The 18994-nt window shown below is 40.3% G+C and overlaps 2 protein-coding genes and 1 non-coding gene across 9 annotated transcripts in view; 1 reads left to right on the top strand and 2 right to left on the bottom strand.

Moving 5' to 3' along the window:
• GSR (glutathione-disulfide reductase) overlaps positions 1–16419 on the top strand; it is a 47676-nt gene extending 31257 nt beyond the window's left edge. For all 3 annotated transcript variants that reach the window (XM_077849056.1, XM_077849054.1, XM_077849055.1), the window contains exons 7-13: positions 1874–1973; positions 3477–3563; positions 4821–4979; positions 8176–8287; positions 11057–11188; positions 13012–13145; positions 15239–16419. In XM_077849056.1, the coding sequence (XP_077705182.1) occupies positions 1874–1973; positions 3477–3563; positions 4821–4979; positions 8176–8287; positions 11057–11188; positions 13012–13145; positions 15239–15388 (874 nt within the window). In that variant the 3' untranslated portion in view covers positions 15389–16419. The remainder of the gene's footprint in view (positions 1–1873; positions 1974–3476; positions 3564–4820; positions 4980–8175; positions 8288–11056; positions 11189–13011; positions 13146–15238) is intronic.
• The window catches only part of UBXN8 (UBX domain protein 8), a 93740-nt gene extending 74998 nt beyond the window's left edge, over positions 1–18742 (bottom strand). For 2 of the 5 annotated variants that reach the window (XM_077849059.1, XM_077849061.1), the window contains exons 1-2: positions 18615–18742; positions 15358–15429 (exon numbers count right to left, since the gene is read on the bottom strand). The gene's annotated coding sequence lies outside the window, so the exon portion shown is untranslated. The remainder of the gene's footprint in view (positions 1–15357; positions 15430–18614) is intronic. The other 3 variants (XM_077849058.1, XM_077849060.1, XM_077849057.1) reach the window with 3 other exon arrangements.
• Positions 8909–8981, bottom strand: TRNAD-AUC (transfer RNA aspartic acid (anticodon AUC)). Its single transcript has one exon. It is a non-coding gene; the product is annotated as a tRNA-Asp (tRNA).
• Positions 18743–18994: the final 252 nt, after the last annotated feature.

Below are 18994 nucleotides of genomic sequence, written 5' to 3'. Positions count from 1 at the left end.
AAATATAATAGGAAAGAGTTAGGTAGAGATGGAAGAGCTATTTCATAGTTTATCTAGACTGTGTAGCCATTTCTCTTCAAATCCTGGGTTGTAAAATAAGCTGACTTGTAGCTATTTGGGTTCACACTTTGTCCTCTATCTAGACCAGACCCCTCTGATGGCACAGACTCACCACATGGATGTCTTACCTTTGGAACATAGTAAAGAAAGTTTTTCTTTTTCTTTCCAGATTGGTTACTTCTCATCCAAGCATTGTCATGATGATAGAGCACTCTGTTTGAAGCATTAGAGAACTCCAGCCCCAAACAGGGCGGCTCTGGCTAAGAGGCATTTATGACTCAGGCTGCAGCATAGAAGTAATCCTCATTGCTCTAGGGCCAGGATTGACTTCACCAATGATTCAGACTTTCATTAGCATTTATCTAGTGTTTAAGATGCCTTCTTAGACCGAAATTTATACAGGGAGTCTACTTTTTCAGATCTATCATATAACTTAAATGGCTTGCTTAGTTGGCCTTTAACCTATTGCAAAGATGGGTAGAATTGAATAGTGATCAAGAATTTCTAGGGCACCTGGGTGGCTCAGTCAGTTAAGCGTCTGCCATTGGCTCAGGTCATGATCCCAAGGTCCTGAGATCGAGTCCCATATCGGGCTCCTTGCTCTAGGGGAGCCTGTTTCTCCCTTTACCACTCCCCCTGCCAGCACTCACTTGCTTGCTCTCTGTCACTCTCTTCGCTCTTTCTCTGTGAAATAATAAAATCTTAAAAAAAGAAGAAGAAGAAGTTCTGAGCAGGGAAGAATCAGGGTAAGTGTTGCCAGTTTTAGTTTTAGGTGCAAATGTTACTCATAAGGAATCATCTCTAGTTTCAAAGGGTTTTTTTGTTGTTGTTGTTTCTTCTCTGAAGAAATGAGACTAAAGAACTTTTTTTCTTAAAGGTTTATATATTCATATGAGAGAGAGAGTGGAGTGTAGGGGAGAGGAGCAAAAGAAGAGTGAGAAAAAAATCTTTTTTAGCAGACTCCACACTGAGTATGGAGCCTGACATGGGGCTCGATCTCACGACCCCAAGGTCACCACCCTGAGATCATGACCTGAGCTGAAACCAAGAGTCGGAGGCTCAACAAGCTGTACCACTCAGGTACCCTGAAGCTGAAGAACTTTTATTTTATTTATTTATTTATTTTTAAGATTTTATTTATTCCTGAGAGACACATACACACACACACAGAGGCAGAGACACAGGCAGAGGGAGAAGCAGGCTCCCTGCAGGGAGCCCGAAGCGGGACTTGATCCCCAGACTCCAGGATCATGTCCTGGGCTGAAGGCGGCGCTATACCGCTGAGCCACCGGGGCTGCCCTGAAGAACTTTTAACAACTAAAAATATATTTCCCTTTCACAAAGAGGTATTTTCTGCATAAAATTGCAATGTGGGGGCAGCCTGGGTGGCTCAGCGGTTTAGCGCCACCTTCAGCCCAGGATGTGATCCTGGAGACCCAGGATCGAGTCCTGCATCGGGCTCCCTGCATGGAGCCTGCTTCTCCCACTGCCTGTGTCTGTGCCTCTCTCTCTCTGTGTCTCTCATGAATAAATAAATAAATAAAATATTTTAAAAAATTGCAATGTGGTATCCAGGATTGCATCCTAGAGCAGAAAAAGGAAATGAATGGAAAAACCGGTGAAGTCTGGATAAAGCCTGGAGTTTGGTCAATAGCAAATAGTTTCTTAGTTTTGACAAGTGTATCATGGTTATGCAAGATGTTAACTTGCAGAGAAGCTGGGCAGAGTGTATACAGGACACTACTATACTATCTTTTCAAAATTACTTCAAAATAAGCTTATTTAAAAATATTAACCCTCTCTCTCATTTTAGCCGCAGTGTCATCGTTGGTGCAGGTTACATTGCTGTAGAGATAGCTGGGATTCTTTCCGCTCTGGGTTCAAAGACATCACTAATGATACGGCATGATAAGGTAAATTCTGTCTTTTTCCAAAATTCCCTTTGCTTGACACTAATCTTTTAAAAAAAATCTGCCCTGAGAATACTCTCATGTTGTCATTAAATTCTAGGGTGTAGAGTACGTGGGCATCAGCTGGTGTGTGCTGCATGGAACTACGTATAAGCTATTTGGGCCATATGTTCCTCACCAGCTGTCAGTTGATAATGATTTTGATTTGATCAAACTGGCTGGTATTTTCATCGTGAAGCAGTGGATAGTATCAGGTGCCTTAAAAGGAAACAGGCAGGCTTAAATATAAATATTAGTTTAATTGAATGGACTGTCAGGTTAATTTCTTATTCTAGAAATCAATTTCACATGCTCAGAAGGTAGTGTTGGATTAAAAACACTCAGTCAAAAAATTTACTATATTATTTGCATTAAAAGAAAAACATATCAGGGTGGTTCAGTGGTTACACATCTGCCTGTGGCTCAGGGTGTGATTCTGGGATCTGGGATTGAGTCTCACATCTGGCTCCTTGTGGGGAACCTGCTTCTCTCTCTACCTATGTCTCTGCCTCTCCCTCTCTGTGTCTCTCATGAATTAAATAAATAAATCCTTTAAAATATAAAAAGAAAAATGTATCAAAGATATTTGCATACCTATGTTCATGGCAGCATGATTCACAATAGCCCAGAGGTAGAAGCAACCCAAGTGTCCATTGACAGATGAATGAATAAACAAAATGTGTATATTTGTATGATGGAAGGACATTTTGACACCTGCTACAACATGGATGAACTTTGAGGACATTATGCCAAATGAAATAAACCAACCACAAAAAGACAAATATTGTGATTCCATTTAATCTGAGGTATCTAGAATAGTCAAACTCATAAAAACAGAAAGTAGAATGGTGGTTGCCAGGAATTGAGGGCAGAAGGAAATGAGGGGTTTAATGAGTATAGAGTTTCAGGTTTGTAAGAAGAAAAGTTCTGGAGAATAACTCATGACCTCCCATCTTTTACCCTGCCTGAGGTTTGTTGCATGTGGATTATTCCAAAAACTTCTCCAAGGCCATGTTCTTGACTTCTTTGCTTAGATAAGGAGATTTTTCCCAACGAGATCTTCCCTTAAATCATATCAGAGTGGAAGCTGCCCTGCAATACTGAAAGGGGAAGGAGAATTTCTGGTCCCAAAACATAATCATAGAAAAAAGACGCAACCAATAAAAAAAAAAATATCAGAAAAAAGACGCAAGCTTGGGAGGAGAGGGACATGGTGAAGAGAGTAGAAGCCTGAAGGTTGCCTGTCTATTTAACTCTAAAACTGGAGTTGCTGAAATCAGACCTAATACAGACATTGGTGGTGATGTAGGAAAATAGATTAAAACTCCACTTACAATATAGCCATGAATGAAGGAAGAGAGAGGAGGGAGGATGCTAATATTTGGCCCCCAAGTTTATAACCTATCTTCAATCAAGTTTTATTACTTTTCCATCACTCATCTCTCAGGTGTCTCTGTTTATATACAGGTACTTAGAAATTTTGACTCAATTATCAGTTCAAACTGCACTGAAGAGCTGGAGAATTCTGGCATAGAGGTCCTGAAGTACTCACAGGTATGGCCGAGTCCGGGGCATGCTTACTACCCTTCATCATCTGAGTGTCTTGAACCACACTTTCTGCTTTTGGTTTCTACCTGGGTGTTTCATAAACAAACACCGTGTCTACCCCAGTCATTGTGTGGCTTTCTAGAGTATTACCAGTTCTTTTCTTTATCCTAAGAAGCTATATTTCTCGATATATTAGTAAAAACAAGGTATAAAAGAATAGAAATCTGGTAGTTGAATTTAGTTAGAAATAAAACTCATGTTTTGTGCTCAAGTGCCTTATTGAACATGCTTATTTTTCAGGAAATAATATTTTGAAATCTATTTTTAAAGTATACCCTTTTGGGATCCCTGGGTGGCGCAGCGGTTTGGCGCCTGCCTTTGGCCCAGGGCACGATCCTGGAGACCCGGGATCGAATCCCACGTCGGGCTCCCGGTGCATGGAGCCTGCTTCTCCCTCTGCCTGTATCTCTGCCTCTCTCTCTCTCTCTCTCTCTCTGTGTATTACTATCATAAATAAATAAAAATTAAAAATAAATAAATAAATAAATAAAGTATACCCTTTTGAGTCTGCAAATGGACAGAATTACAGGCCACTGGAGCTGAATTACAGAGTACTAGGGAATCACTAAATTTCAGAATTGTCTTGGAGTAATAATAGGCTTGTAATAACTGCACCCTCAGCAATGGCCTTATCAAGTAAAATAACAAATGTGAAGTTGCTTTGTGAATGTAAAAGTGCTAACCTAGTATTGGGGTCAGAACCCCTTGGGATCTTCACCAAGCTGTGTGTACCCAACTCTTCTGACCCAATTCTCATCCCCTCCCTGTTCTGATTTAGAACATCCAGGAGAAGTATCAATTGTGAGGTATGAGCAAGTTTTCTAGCGATGTTCCTACAGCCCATTTCCTTCCTATACTCCAGTCACCTATCACTGTGCTTATATTTGTAACTTAAATTTTATCGTGGTTTTTAAGAAGCACAGTTTAAAAAACTTGCTTTTAGGCTGAAGCAGTAAGGTGTAAGTTGACACAAGCAGACATTTCTGGCCATCAGGTGGATGATTTAGGGCAACCTAGGAAATGGTCTCAGCTCTTAGGAGTTGTAGTGTTAGTGTCCTTTGGGTAAAAGTGAATATGTCAGCATGAAGGATCTCCACATATAGGATTTGGTGAAGGTTTTTTAAATGTTAAGAATTCTGATTTCTTCTTTGTTCTCCACCTTCTCTCCCTCTCCCCAAATTAACACATTTTATTTGCCAATAGGTCAAGGAAGTTAAAAAGACATCCTCAGGCTTGGAACTGTGCATGATTACTTCAGCTCCTGGTAGGAAACCCACCTTGACCACAATTCCAGATGTTGACTGCCTGCTATGGGCCATTGGGCGGGACCCAAACTCCAGTGGCCTGAATTTAGACAAAGTGGTAAGCTGACTTGATCTAACCAAAACATTCTTGAATCTGTTAGCATTCCTGTGTTCCCCACCCCTTAGCCCCCTAAACTTTGGTGAGTTCTGTTAGATTTTTTTCTTTTTATTTCATGCATCTAGTTTGTCATCAAATCCCATTATTTCTTTGAAATTAAAAACAAAACAAAACAAAACGATTTTCCCTGTTTAGTGTGGTCACTCTAAATCAAGTCTTTGCACCTCAAATCTAGATTGTCCAGCAGTGCCCTGACTAGCCTCTTCCTTACAGGTTTCCTTTTTACAAGGATACTTGTCTTTTTAAAGTCCTGTAATTATTCCTTATCATCTGCAGCTTTAATCTCGATTGCTGGAGGTGTGTCAATCATCCTGGACATTTGGAGCACTTGGGGATAGAAATGAATGTGAAGCTGATCTACCAGTGTTACGATTAACATTCTTAGTTCTTTTAAAATTTTTTAAAATGTATTTATTTGAGAGAGAGAGAGAATGGGCAGGGAGGAGAGGGAGAAGCAGGCTTCTTGTGAGCAGAGAGCCTGATGTGGGGCTTGATCCCAGGACCCTGGGGATCCTCACCTGAGCCATAAGCAGATCCTTAACTGACTGAGCCACCCAGGTGCCCCTGTTCTTTTGAAAAAAATTTTTTAAAAGATTTTATTTATTTAATCATGATAGATCCACAGAGAGAGAGGGAGAGAGGCACAGGCACAGGCAGAGGGAGAAGCAGGCTCCATACAGGGAGCCCGACGCGGGACTTGATCCTGGGTCTCCAGGATCTGGCTCCGGGCTGAAGGCGGCGCTAAACCGCTGAGCCACCGGGCTGCCCTGTTCTTTTGAATTTTGAAAAAAATTCTACTGTAGTAGCTTGGGGTCCAGATCCCAGAGTTTGATCCAATTTTGAATCTTAGTTCTGTTACTTACCAGTCGCATGGCCTTAAGCAATCAGCTTAATTACTGTTAAGTTTCAATTGCTTCATTTAAGTACAGGAATAAAAATAGTACTTGTCTCACTGGCTTATAGGCTACAGTAGATGATGAGAAAGTACATGCAAAGTAATTAGTTTAGATGCTGGCTTATAATATGAACTCATTCCACGTTAACCATCTACTGTTGTTAATAATGATTTTCCTGATACACTATACTACTCTACAAGTGATAATAGAATTATTTTATGTTTGAGGTTTACATATTTGATGGAACCTCTTGAGCAGTGTGTCACATTTTGATTTGTTCTAAGTAATATTATTGTGTGGATTATTTTTCATTTCATTAAAGGTATTTTTCAGCATTTTAAAAAAGTAAAATATCCAGGGAGATGTTTTTCTTGTTTTTAATCTTCATATTTGGTGAAATTTAATAAAAGTTGTTATCTATTTTCCTATTAAAAAAACTAGTCATCCAGATTTTCACCTTTCAAGAGATAACTTTGTCATTGTACAGATATAGGCTTTGGTAGGTCTAGTTTTTTTTCTTTTTTTAAGATTTTATTTATTTATGAGTGACACAGAGAAGCAAGCAGAGACATAGAGGAAGAAGCAGGCTCCTCTTAGGGAGCCCAATGCAGAACTCGATCCCAGGACCCCAGGATCATGACTTGAGCCAAAGGCAGATGCTTAACTGCTGAGCCACCCAGGTGCCCCAGGTCTAATTTTCAACTATGTTTGCTGAATCTTTTAAAAATGAGATAAAAGTTTTAAGTCTTATTCAATGTTAAAATATATTTGTAGGGATCCCCGGGTGGCTCAGCGGTTGGAGCCTGCCTTCAGCCCAGGGTGTGATCCTGGAGTCCCAGGATCAAATCCCACATCAGGCTCCTGCATGGAGCCTGCTTCTCCCTCTGCCTGTGTCTCTGCTTCTCTCTGTGTGTGTGTCTCTCGTGAATAAATAAATAAAATCGATCCACAGAGAGAGAGGGAGAGAGGCAGAGAGGCACAGGCAGCGGAGAAGCAGGCTCCACACAGGGAGCTCGATGCGGGACTCATACAATATATATTTTGTATGATGCAAATGGAATTATTACCATGTGTAGGTCTTGTCAACATATTACTAACCTACTTTAATCCTGTCAACAACTCTTTGAGGTCTAAGGATGAAGAAAGCACATAGATAATAAACAGCCCACCAGACTGTAATTCTATTGACTAGGCAGGATATCTGTATTATTTATCACTATTTAGAGTGAGTAGGTTAATGCCTCATTTGTACTAGAAGCTTAAGTATTTGTTGATAAATCGGCAGTTATACAAGCCTATACTAGCTAGTATAGGCATAGCTAGTAAGTGGCAGAACTGGGTTTTGAACCTAGGTCTCTCTCCTTCCAAAGGCTGTACTCTTAACCACTATGCTACCTATTTCTACTCTCTGTCTTCTCACATGGGAGTTTATACACATGGAATCTGCAAAGCCACAATGTAATCATGGCACATCTTTTTGGAGCAAACACTGGCCTCAGGAAAAAATTTTGGTAAAGAAAACATCAGTATGTTTTAGAGAGAATACCATATTTCCTTGGATTTTTTAAATTAAAATGGTAAGCCTCAAAGAAACCTGCTTTTAATGATTGCTTCAGGTTGTCCCCGCTAAGTTATGAGTTAGCATGTGAGTTAGCTGCCAGAGGAGTACTTCAGTGGAAAAAGTTTTTTTTTTTTTAAATGTTTTTGTGGGTTTTTAAAAAAATGTTTTATTTATTTATTTGAGAGAGAGAGAGAGGAAGGGAAGAGAGAATCCAAAGCCGACTCCATGCTGAGTGTAGAGTCTGACCCAGAGCTTGATCCCTAAATAGGCAGATCTTGACCTGAGGCGAAACCAAGAGTCAGACGCTTAAATGACTGAATCACCCAGGCATCCCTTTCAGTGGAAAAAGTTTGAAAGCACTATCTTTGGTGGACTCCACAGTGATAGAAAATAGCACATCTGATAGTTGAGTGTTTCCTTTTCATGTTTCCCTGGTGAGTTGATTTGTATAGCAAAGGCAAGACCTGTTAAATATCTCAAAATTGGATAAAATACCTTTTAAACTAAGCAAAAGACATGAACTTGTCAACTTGTTAAGATGTTTTTTATCTTTTGCTTGAGTGTTGTGGTTTTTAAAGATTCAGGCTGAAGAGGTTCTTGAAATGAAGATCCAGGGATTTGATCTGTCATTTTTCCTAGATATATCAAATACTGACATAACAGCCTTTCACTTTTTTAGGGAATTCAAACTGATGACAAAGGTCATATCATAGTAGATGAATTCCAGAATACCAGCGTGAAAGGCATCTATGCAGTTGGGGACGTGTGTGGAAAAGCTCTTCTCACTCCAGGTACTGTGTCTTTTTCTTGGGTAAGAGAGGCTGTGTGTGTCATATAAAACCATTCAGCTTTTTTCACAGTCAGATCAGCTTAAGCAGAGTGGAAAGGATGAGTGACTTACTGTTGTCAGAATAACAATGTATTGAAATAGCTTGGTACCTGATGTTTTCTGAATAATATTAATTTTTCCTTAGAAGGCTTTTAAAATGCTTTAGTGAAGACTGAGATTGTTAGAGAGATGATATGATCATCTTCTGAAGATTGCTGTAAGATAGAATCTGAGTTACATATGGTGACAGTGGAAGGAAGTGGCTTTGGAAAGAAGTAATTTATTTTATTTATTTTTTAAAATATTTTTATTTATTTATTCATGAGAGACACAGAGAGGCAGAGACCCAGGCAGAGACAGAAGCAGGCTCCATGCAGGGAGCCTGATGTGGGACTTGATTCCGGGTCTCCAGGATCACACCCTGGGCCAAAGGCGGGCGCTCAATCACTGAGCCACCCAGGTGTCCCAGAAAGAAGTAATTTAGAGTGGCATTCTTATATGATTATTTAGTCTATTTTTTGGAAGATTTTAATTTTTATTTGTATATACATATTTTTTAATTTGTTTTTTTAAGTAGGCTCCATGCCCAACATGAGGCTTGAACTCATGATCCTGAGATTGATAGTCACACACTCTACCAAATGAGCCAGCCAGGTGCCCTGATTATTTAGTCTTGATAACGACTGAGATTGACCTATCTCCCCTAATCCTATACCTCAACCTACTTTCTGAGTTAACTGGCACCATTTCAAGCCCTTTGTCCCACTTTTATTACTGTTATCACTCCTTCTGCTTTCACTCTGTACCCCTGTGGTACATATGTCACCAGCCTTTCTAAAATGGCCGTGGGTCTTTCCTCAGAATGGAAACTCCCCCCAGTCCCACACCCAAAGCCTTTTAGTTCCTTCAGGAAGTTCTTTTAACAGTAGCAAAATAACAAGCAACATTTCAAAAACTTGATAACATAATCTAAGAGTCAAAAATGTTATCAAAGTGAAAAAAAATTTCTTATGTATCCTTTTGATACCTTATTTTGGGAAAAATCTGTCATTTTGAGGTCAACAAAAATTTTTTTTAAAGATTTTATTTATTTATTTATGAGAGACACAGAGAGAGAGAGAGAGAGGCAGAGACACAGGCAGAGGGAGAAGCAGGCTCCAAGCAGGGAGCCTGATGTGGGACTCGATTTCTGGTCTCCAGGATCACACCCTGGGCCAAAGGCAATGCTAAACCACTGAGCCACCAGGGCTGCCCTGAAATCAACAAAATTAAGAACTGGTGCTTTTACTGAATGTAGGCATTTTTTTCTGCGTACAAGATGAAAACAGGCTAAGGAGAATAAACTTTAAAAAAAATGAGAAGTAAAAATAATTTTAAAAAATAAACTTGGGGAGCCCGGGTGGCTCAGCGGTTTAGCGCTGCCTTCAGCCCAGGGTGTGATCCTGGAGACCCGGGATCGAGTTCTGCATCAGGCTCCCTGTGTGGAGCCTGCTTCTCCCTCTGCCTGTGTCTCTGCCTCTCACACTCTCTGTGTCTCTCATGAATAAATAAATAAAAATCTCAAAAAAAAAACAAAAAAAACAACTTGGGCAGCCCGGGTGGCTCAGCAGTTTAGCGCCGCCTTCAGCCCAGGGCATGATCCTGGAGTCGCAGAATCGAGTCCCATGTCATGCTCCCTGCATGGAGCCTGCTTCTCCTTCTGCCTGTGTCTCTGCCTCTCTCTCTCTCCTCTCTGTGTAGTCTCATGAATAAATAAATAAAATCTTTAAAAAAATAAAAAATAAACTTAAAAAAATCTGAGAGCACCTGTGTGGCTCCATCAATTAAGCATCTAACTCTTAATCTCAGCTCGGACCTTGATCTCAGGGTCATGAGTTAAAGCTCCCTGTTGGGCTCCACACTGGGTGGAGCCTGCTTAAAAAAAAATACTCTGTCAAGTCCGTAGCAATATGACTATGTGTTTATAACGTGATTGTCTGAGAACCATGGTCATCAGAAGTCCCCTTGGACAGCAAGGGAGAATGTGTCATTCACCATCCAGGATTGTGGTCTTTATCCTTATCAACCAGAGCCCTAATCTGTCGGAACCAGCCAGAGAAGAGGAGTCACGATATAACCTGACAGAGAGGCTGAGGCTGGGGGCCTTCTATGGAATTAAATGAAAAAAAAAAGTAGAGGTTATAAAAGTACAAATGAAGTTGCTCAAAACTAAAATAGTTTGCTTCATTAATATTGTATCAAAAGGCTAATACTCTAATTAGGTAACTGCTAGATGATCAGGAACTAGTAAACATATCCCGCCCCCCCCCCCCTTTTTTGCCCTGATAGAATTTACAGAATTTATATAAGCTAGTAGTTTTTTAAAAAAAATATTTATTTATTCCTGAGAGGGTGGGGTGGGGTGGGGCAGAGACACAGGCAGAGGGAGAAGCAGGCTCCATGCAGTGAGCCTGACGTGGGACTCGATCCGGGGCCTCCAGGATCAGGCCCTGGGCTGAAGGCGGCACTAAACTGCTCAGCCACCAGGGCTGCCCAAGCTGGTAGTTTTGAATTGTTAACTAAGGCATTGTTATGTCTTCATTATATTGACATAGATGCTATAATGAACATGAGCATGAAACTTTGTCAGAAGTCGTACACTGAGCCAGATGAGGAAATGGTTAGTGGAACCATCTGGTAGTTTTAAAATTGAGTAATAAACTGAAACACTGATTTAAAATTATGTTTGTAGTTGCCATAGCTGCTGGCCGAAAACTTGCCCATAGACTTTTTGAATGCAAAGAAGATTCCAAATTAGACTATGACAACATCCCCACAGTCGTCTTCAGCCACCCCCCGATTGGGACAGTGGGACTCACAGAAGGTAGGTATTTAAAAACATGGGTAATTTATAGTTTCTGTCTTCCCCCAAATGCAGGGGGAAGTTACTGACTAAATCTATCTTCACTCCCTAAGCTACACTCCTTCCTGGTTGGCCTCTTCTCACAATTCCAGTTTTCTCCCTAACTGCTAACACTTGGGGAATAGAATTCCTTTTCCTCACACTGCCCTGTGTGTCTCTGCCTTTTTTTTTTTTTTTTTTTTTAGCTTTTTCTATGTGAACTAATTTCAAGTTTAAAGAAAAGTTGCAAAAATATAGTAGTTCCCTTTATCTGTGGCTTCACTTTCCATGGTTTTGTTACCCATGGCCAACAGTGGTCTTGGAAGATGATCCTCCTGACTTACTCTCAGATCAATAGTAGCCTAATGCTAGGTCACAGTGTCTACATCACTGCCTCACTTCATCTCATCACATAGGCATTTTATCATCTCATGTCATCACAGGAAGAAGGGCAAGTAAGTATGATAAGGTATTTTGAGAGAGACCACATTCATGTAACTTTTATTGTGCATTGTTTTTTTTTTTTAATTTTTTATTTATTTATGATAGTCACAGAGAGAGAGAGAGGCAGAGACACAGGCAGAGGGAGAAGCAGGCTCCATGCACCGGGAGCCCGATGTGGGACTCGATCCCGGGTCTCCAGGATCCCGCCCTGGGCCAAAGGCAGGCGCCAAACCGCTGCGCCACCCAGGGATCCCTGTGCATTGTTTTTGTTTTTATTATCTATTGTTAATCTACTGTGCCTAATTTATAAATTAAACTTTATCATAGGTATATATGTATAGGAAAAATTTATATACATAGGCTTTGGTATTATCCACAGTTTCAGGCATCCACTGGGGATCCCTGAATGTTTTCCCGGTGGATAAGAGGAGACTATTATAGTACAAAGGACTCCTGTGTATAACATTTTTGCTATACCATAGTTTTTCTCTATACACACACACACACACACACACACACACACACACACAAACACATACTAGTATCTATTTCTGGGGAACAAGGCCATTCCTTTACATAAGCAAGCCACAATTTTCAAATGGATAGCATTTAAATTGATATAAAATTGGATGTAGGGATAGACAAGATAGGTAAGGGGAAGTAAAAGGGTAAAGACCTCGATTTATAAAATAAATAAGTCATGGAATGAAGAACACAGCATAGAGAATATAGTTATTAATATTATAATAACTTTGTATGCTGACAGATGGTGACTACACTTAATCATGGTGAGCATTTTGTAATGTTTATGATTGTCAAATCAGTATGTTGCACACCTGAAGCTAACATAATATTGTATGTCAGTTATACTTCAGTTTACAAAAAAGTTATTAAAAAAGAAGTAAATTGATACAAAATTATCCAAACTTTAGATCTTATTCACATTTTGCCAGTTATCTCAAATATCATTTTTCTTTCCTTTCCATTTTTTTAAAGTAATCTCTGTACCCAATGTAGAGCTCACACTCACAAACCCCAGATCAAGTCATATGCTTCACTGACTGAGCCAGCCGAGTGCCCCTCAAATAATGTCATTTAACACTTTTTCCCCCAGGGCCAGGATTCAGTCCAGGGGATGCATTGTATTTAGTTTTCATACCTCTTTGGTTTAATTGAGAGACAAAATTCCTTAGCTTTTCTTTCATCTTTCATGATATTGGCATTTATGTTATAGAATGTCCCAGGATCCTTGTAGTTTTGTTTGATATTTCCTCCTGATTTGATATTTCTGGCCATCTCTTCAATAGCTCACTGGAATTGTTTAGGTTTTTGACAGACACTTTTTTCCCTGTGCATTATAGATGAGGCCATTTATAAATATGGAAAAGAAAATGTGAAGACCTATTCAACCACCTTTACCCCAATGTATCATGCAGTTACCAAAAGGAAAACAAAATGTGTGATGAAAATGGTTTGTGCCACCATGGAGGAAAAGGTATGGGAAAAATGCGGGAAGCTAAAGGATATCTTCAGACTTGGCAGGGATTGTGGGGGGGCGTATTTTGGTGAGGTGGGGGGTAGAGAGACCAATTAAGGAATTAAGCCTTCTCTGTTTCAACTAGTACAGTCCCACTTTTATCTGCCTACATATACTAGAGTTCTTTGTAATAATTCATATAGAAAGAAGGTTCCAGGGGCACCTGGGTGGCTTGGTCAATTAAGTGTCTGCCTTTGGCTCAGGTCATGATCTCAGGGCCCTGGGATTAAGTCCTACGTTGGGCTCCCTGCTCAGCAGGGAATCTGCTTCTCTCTCTCCCTCTGCTCCATCCTACCCCCACCACTGTAAATGTAGCATTCAGTAGTATATTCTTGATTTATTTTTTTTTAAGATTTTTATTTATTTATTTGGGAGAGAAAGAGTAAGTGTAAGCGCACAAGTGGGCAGAGGGGCAAGAGAGGGAGAAGCAGACTCCCTGCTTAGCAGGGAGCATGACTTTATGACTCTGCTCAATCCCAGTGCCCTAGGATCATGACTTGAGCTGCAGGTGGATGCTTAACCCACTAAGCCACCCAGCCACCCTTATTCTTGAATTTTATTTTATTTATTTATTTATTTTTAAATATTTCATTTATTTATTCGTGAGACACACAGAGAGAGAGAGAGTGGCAGAGACATAGGCAGAGGGAGAAGCAGGCTCCACGCAGGGAGCCTGACGGGGAACTCAATCCCAGGTCTTCAGGATCAGGCCCTGGGCCAAAGGCAGCGCTAAACTGCTGAGCCACCTGGGCTGCCCCTGGAACTTTTTTTTTTTTTTTTTTTTTAATTTATATGATAGTCACAGAGAGAGAGAGAGAGGCAGAGACATAGGCAGAAGCAGGCTCCATGCACCGGGAACCCGACGTGGGACTCGATCCCGGGTCTCCAGGATCGCGCCCTGGGCCAAAGGCAGGCGCTAAACTACTGCGCCACCCAGGGATCCCTGATTTTTTTTTTTTTTAAGATTTTATTTATTTATTCATGAGAGACACAGATAGGCAAAGACATAGACAGAGCCTGATGCAGGACTTGATCTCAGGACCACAGGATCACGACCTGAGCCAAAGGCAGACAGACACTCAACCACTTAGCCACCCAGGTGTCCCTTGATTTATTTTTAAACAAAATATTCTTGAGCTAAATTTTATACTTTCTAACTTTGCTAAGGGTATTTGCTAGAGGTGAACATTAGCATAGTTTTGAAATTATTGAGAAGCCCAACTGGAAAATACAATATGAAACAAATGCCTCTAAGTGGTCCTTCAAGCAGTTGTCCAGTATGTATGGACTGAGCACCATCTTTTGCTTCATTGTATGGCGAGAGTGGGAAGCAAATGTAGGCAGGTCCCCTCTGTCTAGAGAGTAAAATCTGCAGGGAAGATGGGACTCTAATTTTCCATCTCCACATAAACAGAACATTGTGGTTGTGATAGAGTCATGATGGAGAAATATTGGTGCTGAGAAATCACATGATAAACAATTTAACTTGGTTGGGAAGGCAAGTATGGCCATCTGAAGAATGAAGGAGCTTTAACTCCAAAGGGGAGGAAGAATTGCCCAGACAGGGGTAACAACTTGTATAAAGGAGAGAGCATGGTGAATACTCAGGACAGAAGGAAAGCCAGTGGGGCCAGAATGAGGTGAGCCTGAGCAGGGAGGGTTGTGTGGGGTGGGCCGGGAAATATGTGGACGCAGGACTGCGTAGCACCTTGTACGCTGTGGCATGCCATGTCCAGATAAGAGATTCAGGTTTTTTAGAGGTTTTAAAATATCACATATCTTGCATGACGAATAAAAATATATTAGTCAGGGATCCCTGAGTGGCGCAGTGGTTTGGCACCTGCCTTTGGCCCAGGGCGCGATCCTGGAGACCCGGGATCGAATCCCACGTCGGGATCCCGGTGCATGGAGCCTGCTTCTCCCTCTGCCTGTGTCTCTGCCTCTCTCTCTCTCTGTGTGTGACTATCATAAATAAATAAAAAATTTAAAAAATATATATATATTAGTCTACCTAATAAAAACTTTTAAGAATTTTTCCTCTTTACCCCCAGGTGGTTGGGATCCATATGCAAGGAATTGGGTGTGATGAAATGCTGCAGGGTTTTGCTGTTGCGGTAAAAATGGGAGCGACCAAAGCTGACTTTGACAACACAGTTGCTATTCACCCTACCTCTTCCGAAGAACTGGTCACACTTCGTTGAAAACCCAGAGACTTGTATGGCCAGCAGCTGGACCAGTAGACCTAAAACGAACCAAATAACATGTTTTCTAACTGTTCCCATTTTATGTATCTCTTTATTGTAATCAGAATATTCTGATAGTGGAAATTTTCAGTGCATAATAGAACTTATGTATGTAATTAGAAATTTGTTTTGTCATCCGGGATTGATTTTCATTTGATTGCATCTCACAGTAATCAATATTTTAAAGGTGGTTGTTTTGTTTTGTTTTGTTTTTTTTCCTTATTAACAGCTCTTTGCTAGCTGTTTTTTTTGTTTTGTTTTGTTCTATTTTGTTTTTGTTTCAGCCTTATCCCAGGTAGAAGACTATATGAAGTACAGGTAATTAAAGTACTTGAAAGAATTTTACTTGCTAATTTTTATAGATGAAGATGACAACAGCTCTTCACATTTAGATGATGCAAGTGCACAGTCATGTTAACTTTTGAAGCCAGTACTGTGCTCTGCATATTGCAAAGCTGCTTCAAAGATGTGACCTTTTTCTAAAAGCATATAACATGAGAGACCCACCTTCCCTATTTTATTTTTGTTTTAAATGATTAAAAATCGTGTTCCTTTTATGAAGTGAAGTACATCACACTTGGAAAAGATGTGTGCCTCATAAGTGAGGGACATTTTGGAAGTAGTTTCTACTTTCAGAAGGAGAAGAATTCAAAGTCTCTTCCTCTGCTAAGAGTTCATAGTTCAATGAATGATTTCAAGTTTTTATGTGTTCTTGTCATTTTTTTTCCTGAAAACTATTTCCAGAAACCTGAAAATAAAATCATAGCCTTTTCTTCTTATAAAATTTGTTATTATGGGCAGCCCCGGTGGCCCAGCAGTTTAGCGCCGCCTTCAGCCCAGGGTGTGATCCTGGAGATCCAGGATAGAGTCCCACGTCGGGTTCCCTGCGTGGAGCCTGCTTCTCCCTCTGCCTGTGTCTCTGCCTCTCTCTCTCTGTACCTCTCATGAATAAATAAATAAAATCTTTAAAAAAAACCTGTTATTATGAATTTATAGCTAATTGTTCGTTTTCTAAGACTATTTCATGTTGGAGATTACATGCTAATAGTGAGCTACCTTACGTAGGCTTAAGGCCTTATGAGAGGTGGATTTTTATAGATTGAGAGCAGAAGTATTCAAGAGAAACATTTAGGGACACCTGGGTGGCTCAATGGTTGAGTGTCTGCCTTTGGCTCAGGTCATGACTTTGGGGTCTTGGGATCGAGTCCCACATTGGGCTCCCACAAGGAGTCTGCTTCTCCCTCTGCCTAAGTCTCTGCCTCTGTGTCTCTCATGAATAAATAAATAAAATCTTAAAAAAAAATAAACAGCAGAGTTAATGATTGAAAAGGAAGAACAGTTTAGAAATCACTTAGTTTTTAGCATTTTATTACCATTAGCTTGTACCAACTAGGTAAGTTAGTTAAATTTTTCCATAGTTTTCATTAGTGACATAGTGCTACTGACTTTTTTCATGAAGCTTTTACTGAATGTCTTTCTGGTTAGCCATGGCCAGGTCGCTGCCCTGACTTGTTGAGTAAGTCCAATGTCAACAGAAAAAAAAAAAAATTACTATGTTAGTAACTAGATTATGTAACTGTTGCAGCAAGAAAATAGGATCCAAAAACCTGGGCATGGACTGATATCCCCTCTTCACCACCCTCGAGTCTCTTTGCCAATAGCCTAAAAGGTAGTGGACTAAGGTTCTTGGCTCTGCTGACCTGGTTTGTTTCTTATTCTGCACAGGGCCCAGACTTCGGGTGTGACTTTGTAAAGAATAGGGGACACCCTCCTAGTTACATCCACTATAACACCATATATTTTTTATCTTCAATGTTCTTTGCACTGCTTTTTACTGGGTCTGTAGCAAACCAACATACAGAAAACCCTTTCCAAGTTGTGGCCTTCATTCTTATCAGTTCCCAAATGGGTCTAACCTGTGAGTTGATCTAGCACCACAGGCTTGGTTACACAAAGCACTGGGCAATGTGAAGCTGTACAAGGTAGCACATTGTATAACCTCTGGCACATTATTGGTCCTCAGTAGAAACTTGCTGAGGGAAAGGTATGGTACAGTTGACCCTTGAGCAATATAGGTTTGAATCGTGTGGATCTACTTATATGTGGGTATTTTACAGTACTGTGAATGTATTTTCCTTTTGATTTTCTTAATAACATTTTGTTTTATCTGTTTTTTAGTGAGCTCTACACCCAATATAGGGCTTGAACTCATGACCCCAAGATCAAAAGTCACAAGGTCTCCTGCTCTACTGACTCAGCCAGTCAGACACCCCTCTAGCTTATTATTGTAATAATGCAGTATATAATACATACAACATACAAAATAATGTATTAATCAACTGTTTAGGTTATCGGTAAGGCTTCCGGCCAACCATAGGCTATTAGTTCAATTGATGGGGAGTCAAGTTATTCAGGTGTTTTACTACATGGGGGATTGATGCCCGTAACCCCCTCAATCCATTGTTCAAGGATCAACTGTATTTTCAAGTCTAGAAATTAGAGATAAAATTCTACACGAATAACTCATTCAAAACAGTGTGCTAATCACAGGGTGACCATATGATCTATTGCCTAGAATAGGACACCGTTGGGAGTGAAAGGGGGGCACAATTAATTGGAACCACAGGCATTAATTTGTACCATTGTAGAAAACAGGACAGTGCCACTCTAAGCATTATTGGAAGAGGTAGAAGTATGCAAATTAAGAGGCAGAAAGTGCCATTTTGCTGGGAAAACTGAAGGGCATGATGAAGAGATTATATAGGGTGTGGAATTTGGGATTGTGGAGAAGACCAGAACATGTTGAAGGCGCAGTGAGGCAGAACTGGGCAAAGTACATACGAGAATAATAGAGTTCAATTTGATTGGAGCATTAGAGTGGATGTTGGTTTTATGTAGAATGTTCTTCCCCACTTATTTATCTGATGTTCTGGTTATGTGTTGCTCCATAACAAACTTCCTGAAAGCTTAATGCCTTATAGCAACTTTTTTTTTTAATGTATTGCAATTTTGTGGGTCAGAAATGGGAGCAAGACTCAGCTTGCAAGGATGACTCTTCTGTTGCTGTTGGCAAAGATCATTTGTTGGTATTCAAATGGCAAAGGGGCTGGTCTAGAGATTCTAAAATCATCATTCATTCATCTGGCACTTAGACAAGGATGACTGACTAGAAGACTGGCCTTACCTGGGACTGTGAACTGAGTTGCCTGTATGTAGATTTTTCCAGCCTAGCAGTCTTAAAAGTTGGTAGATTTACATGGAAGCTCAGGGCTCTCAGAGATTGTTTTCAAGATTCCTACACAGATGCTGCAAGCCTTATGATCCAGCCTCAGAAGTTCTAGAACATCACCTGTGCCACATGCTATTGGTTAAGCAAATCACTAAGGCCAGCCCAGATTTATGAGGAAGTGAATCGGACTTCACCTTTCAGTTGAAGGTGTGGTAGAGTTTGTCCATCTTTAATCACACACCTGCCAACTTAGTTTACAAGGCTTACCTTAAACCATCTTTGTGAAGACTTCTATAGTATTTCTATAGTAGTTTTATGTATTCTATATTTCCATA

Source organism: Canis aureus, chromosome 15 (assembly GCF_053574225.1).
Source record: "Canis aureus isolate CA01 chromosome 15, VMU_Caureus_v.1.0, whole genome shotgun sequence".
Lineage (NCBI taxonomy): Eukaryota > Metazoa > Chordata > Mammalia > Carnivora > Canidae > Canis > Canis aureus.
This window is presented reverse-complemented; position numbering and strand designations above follow the sequence as displayed.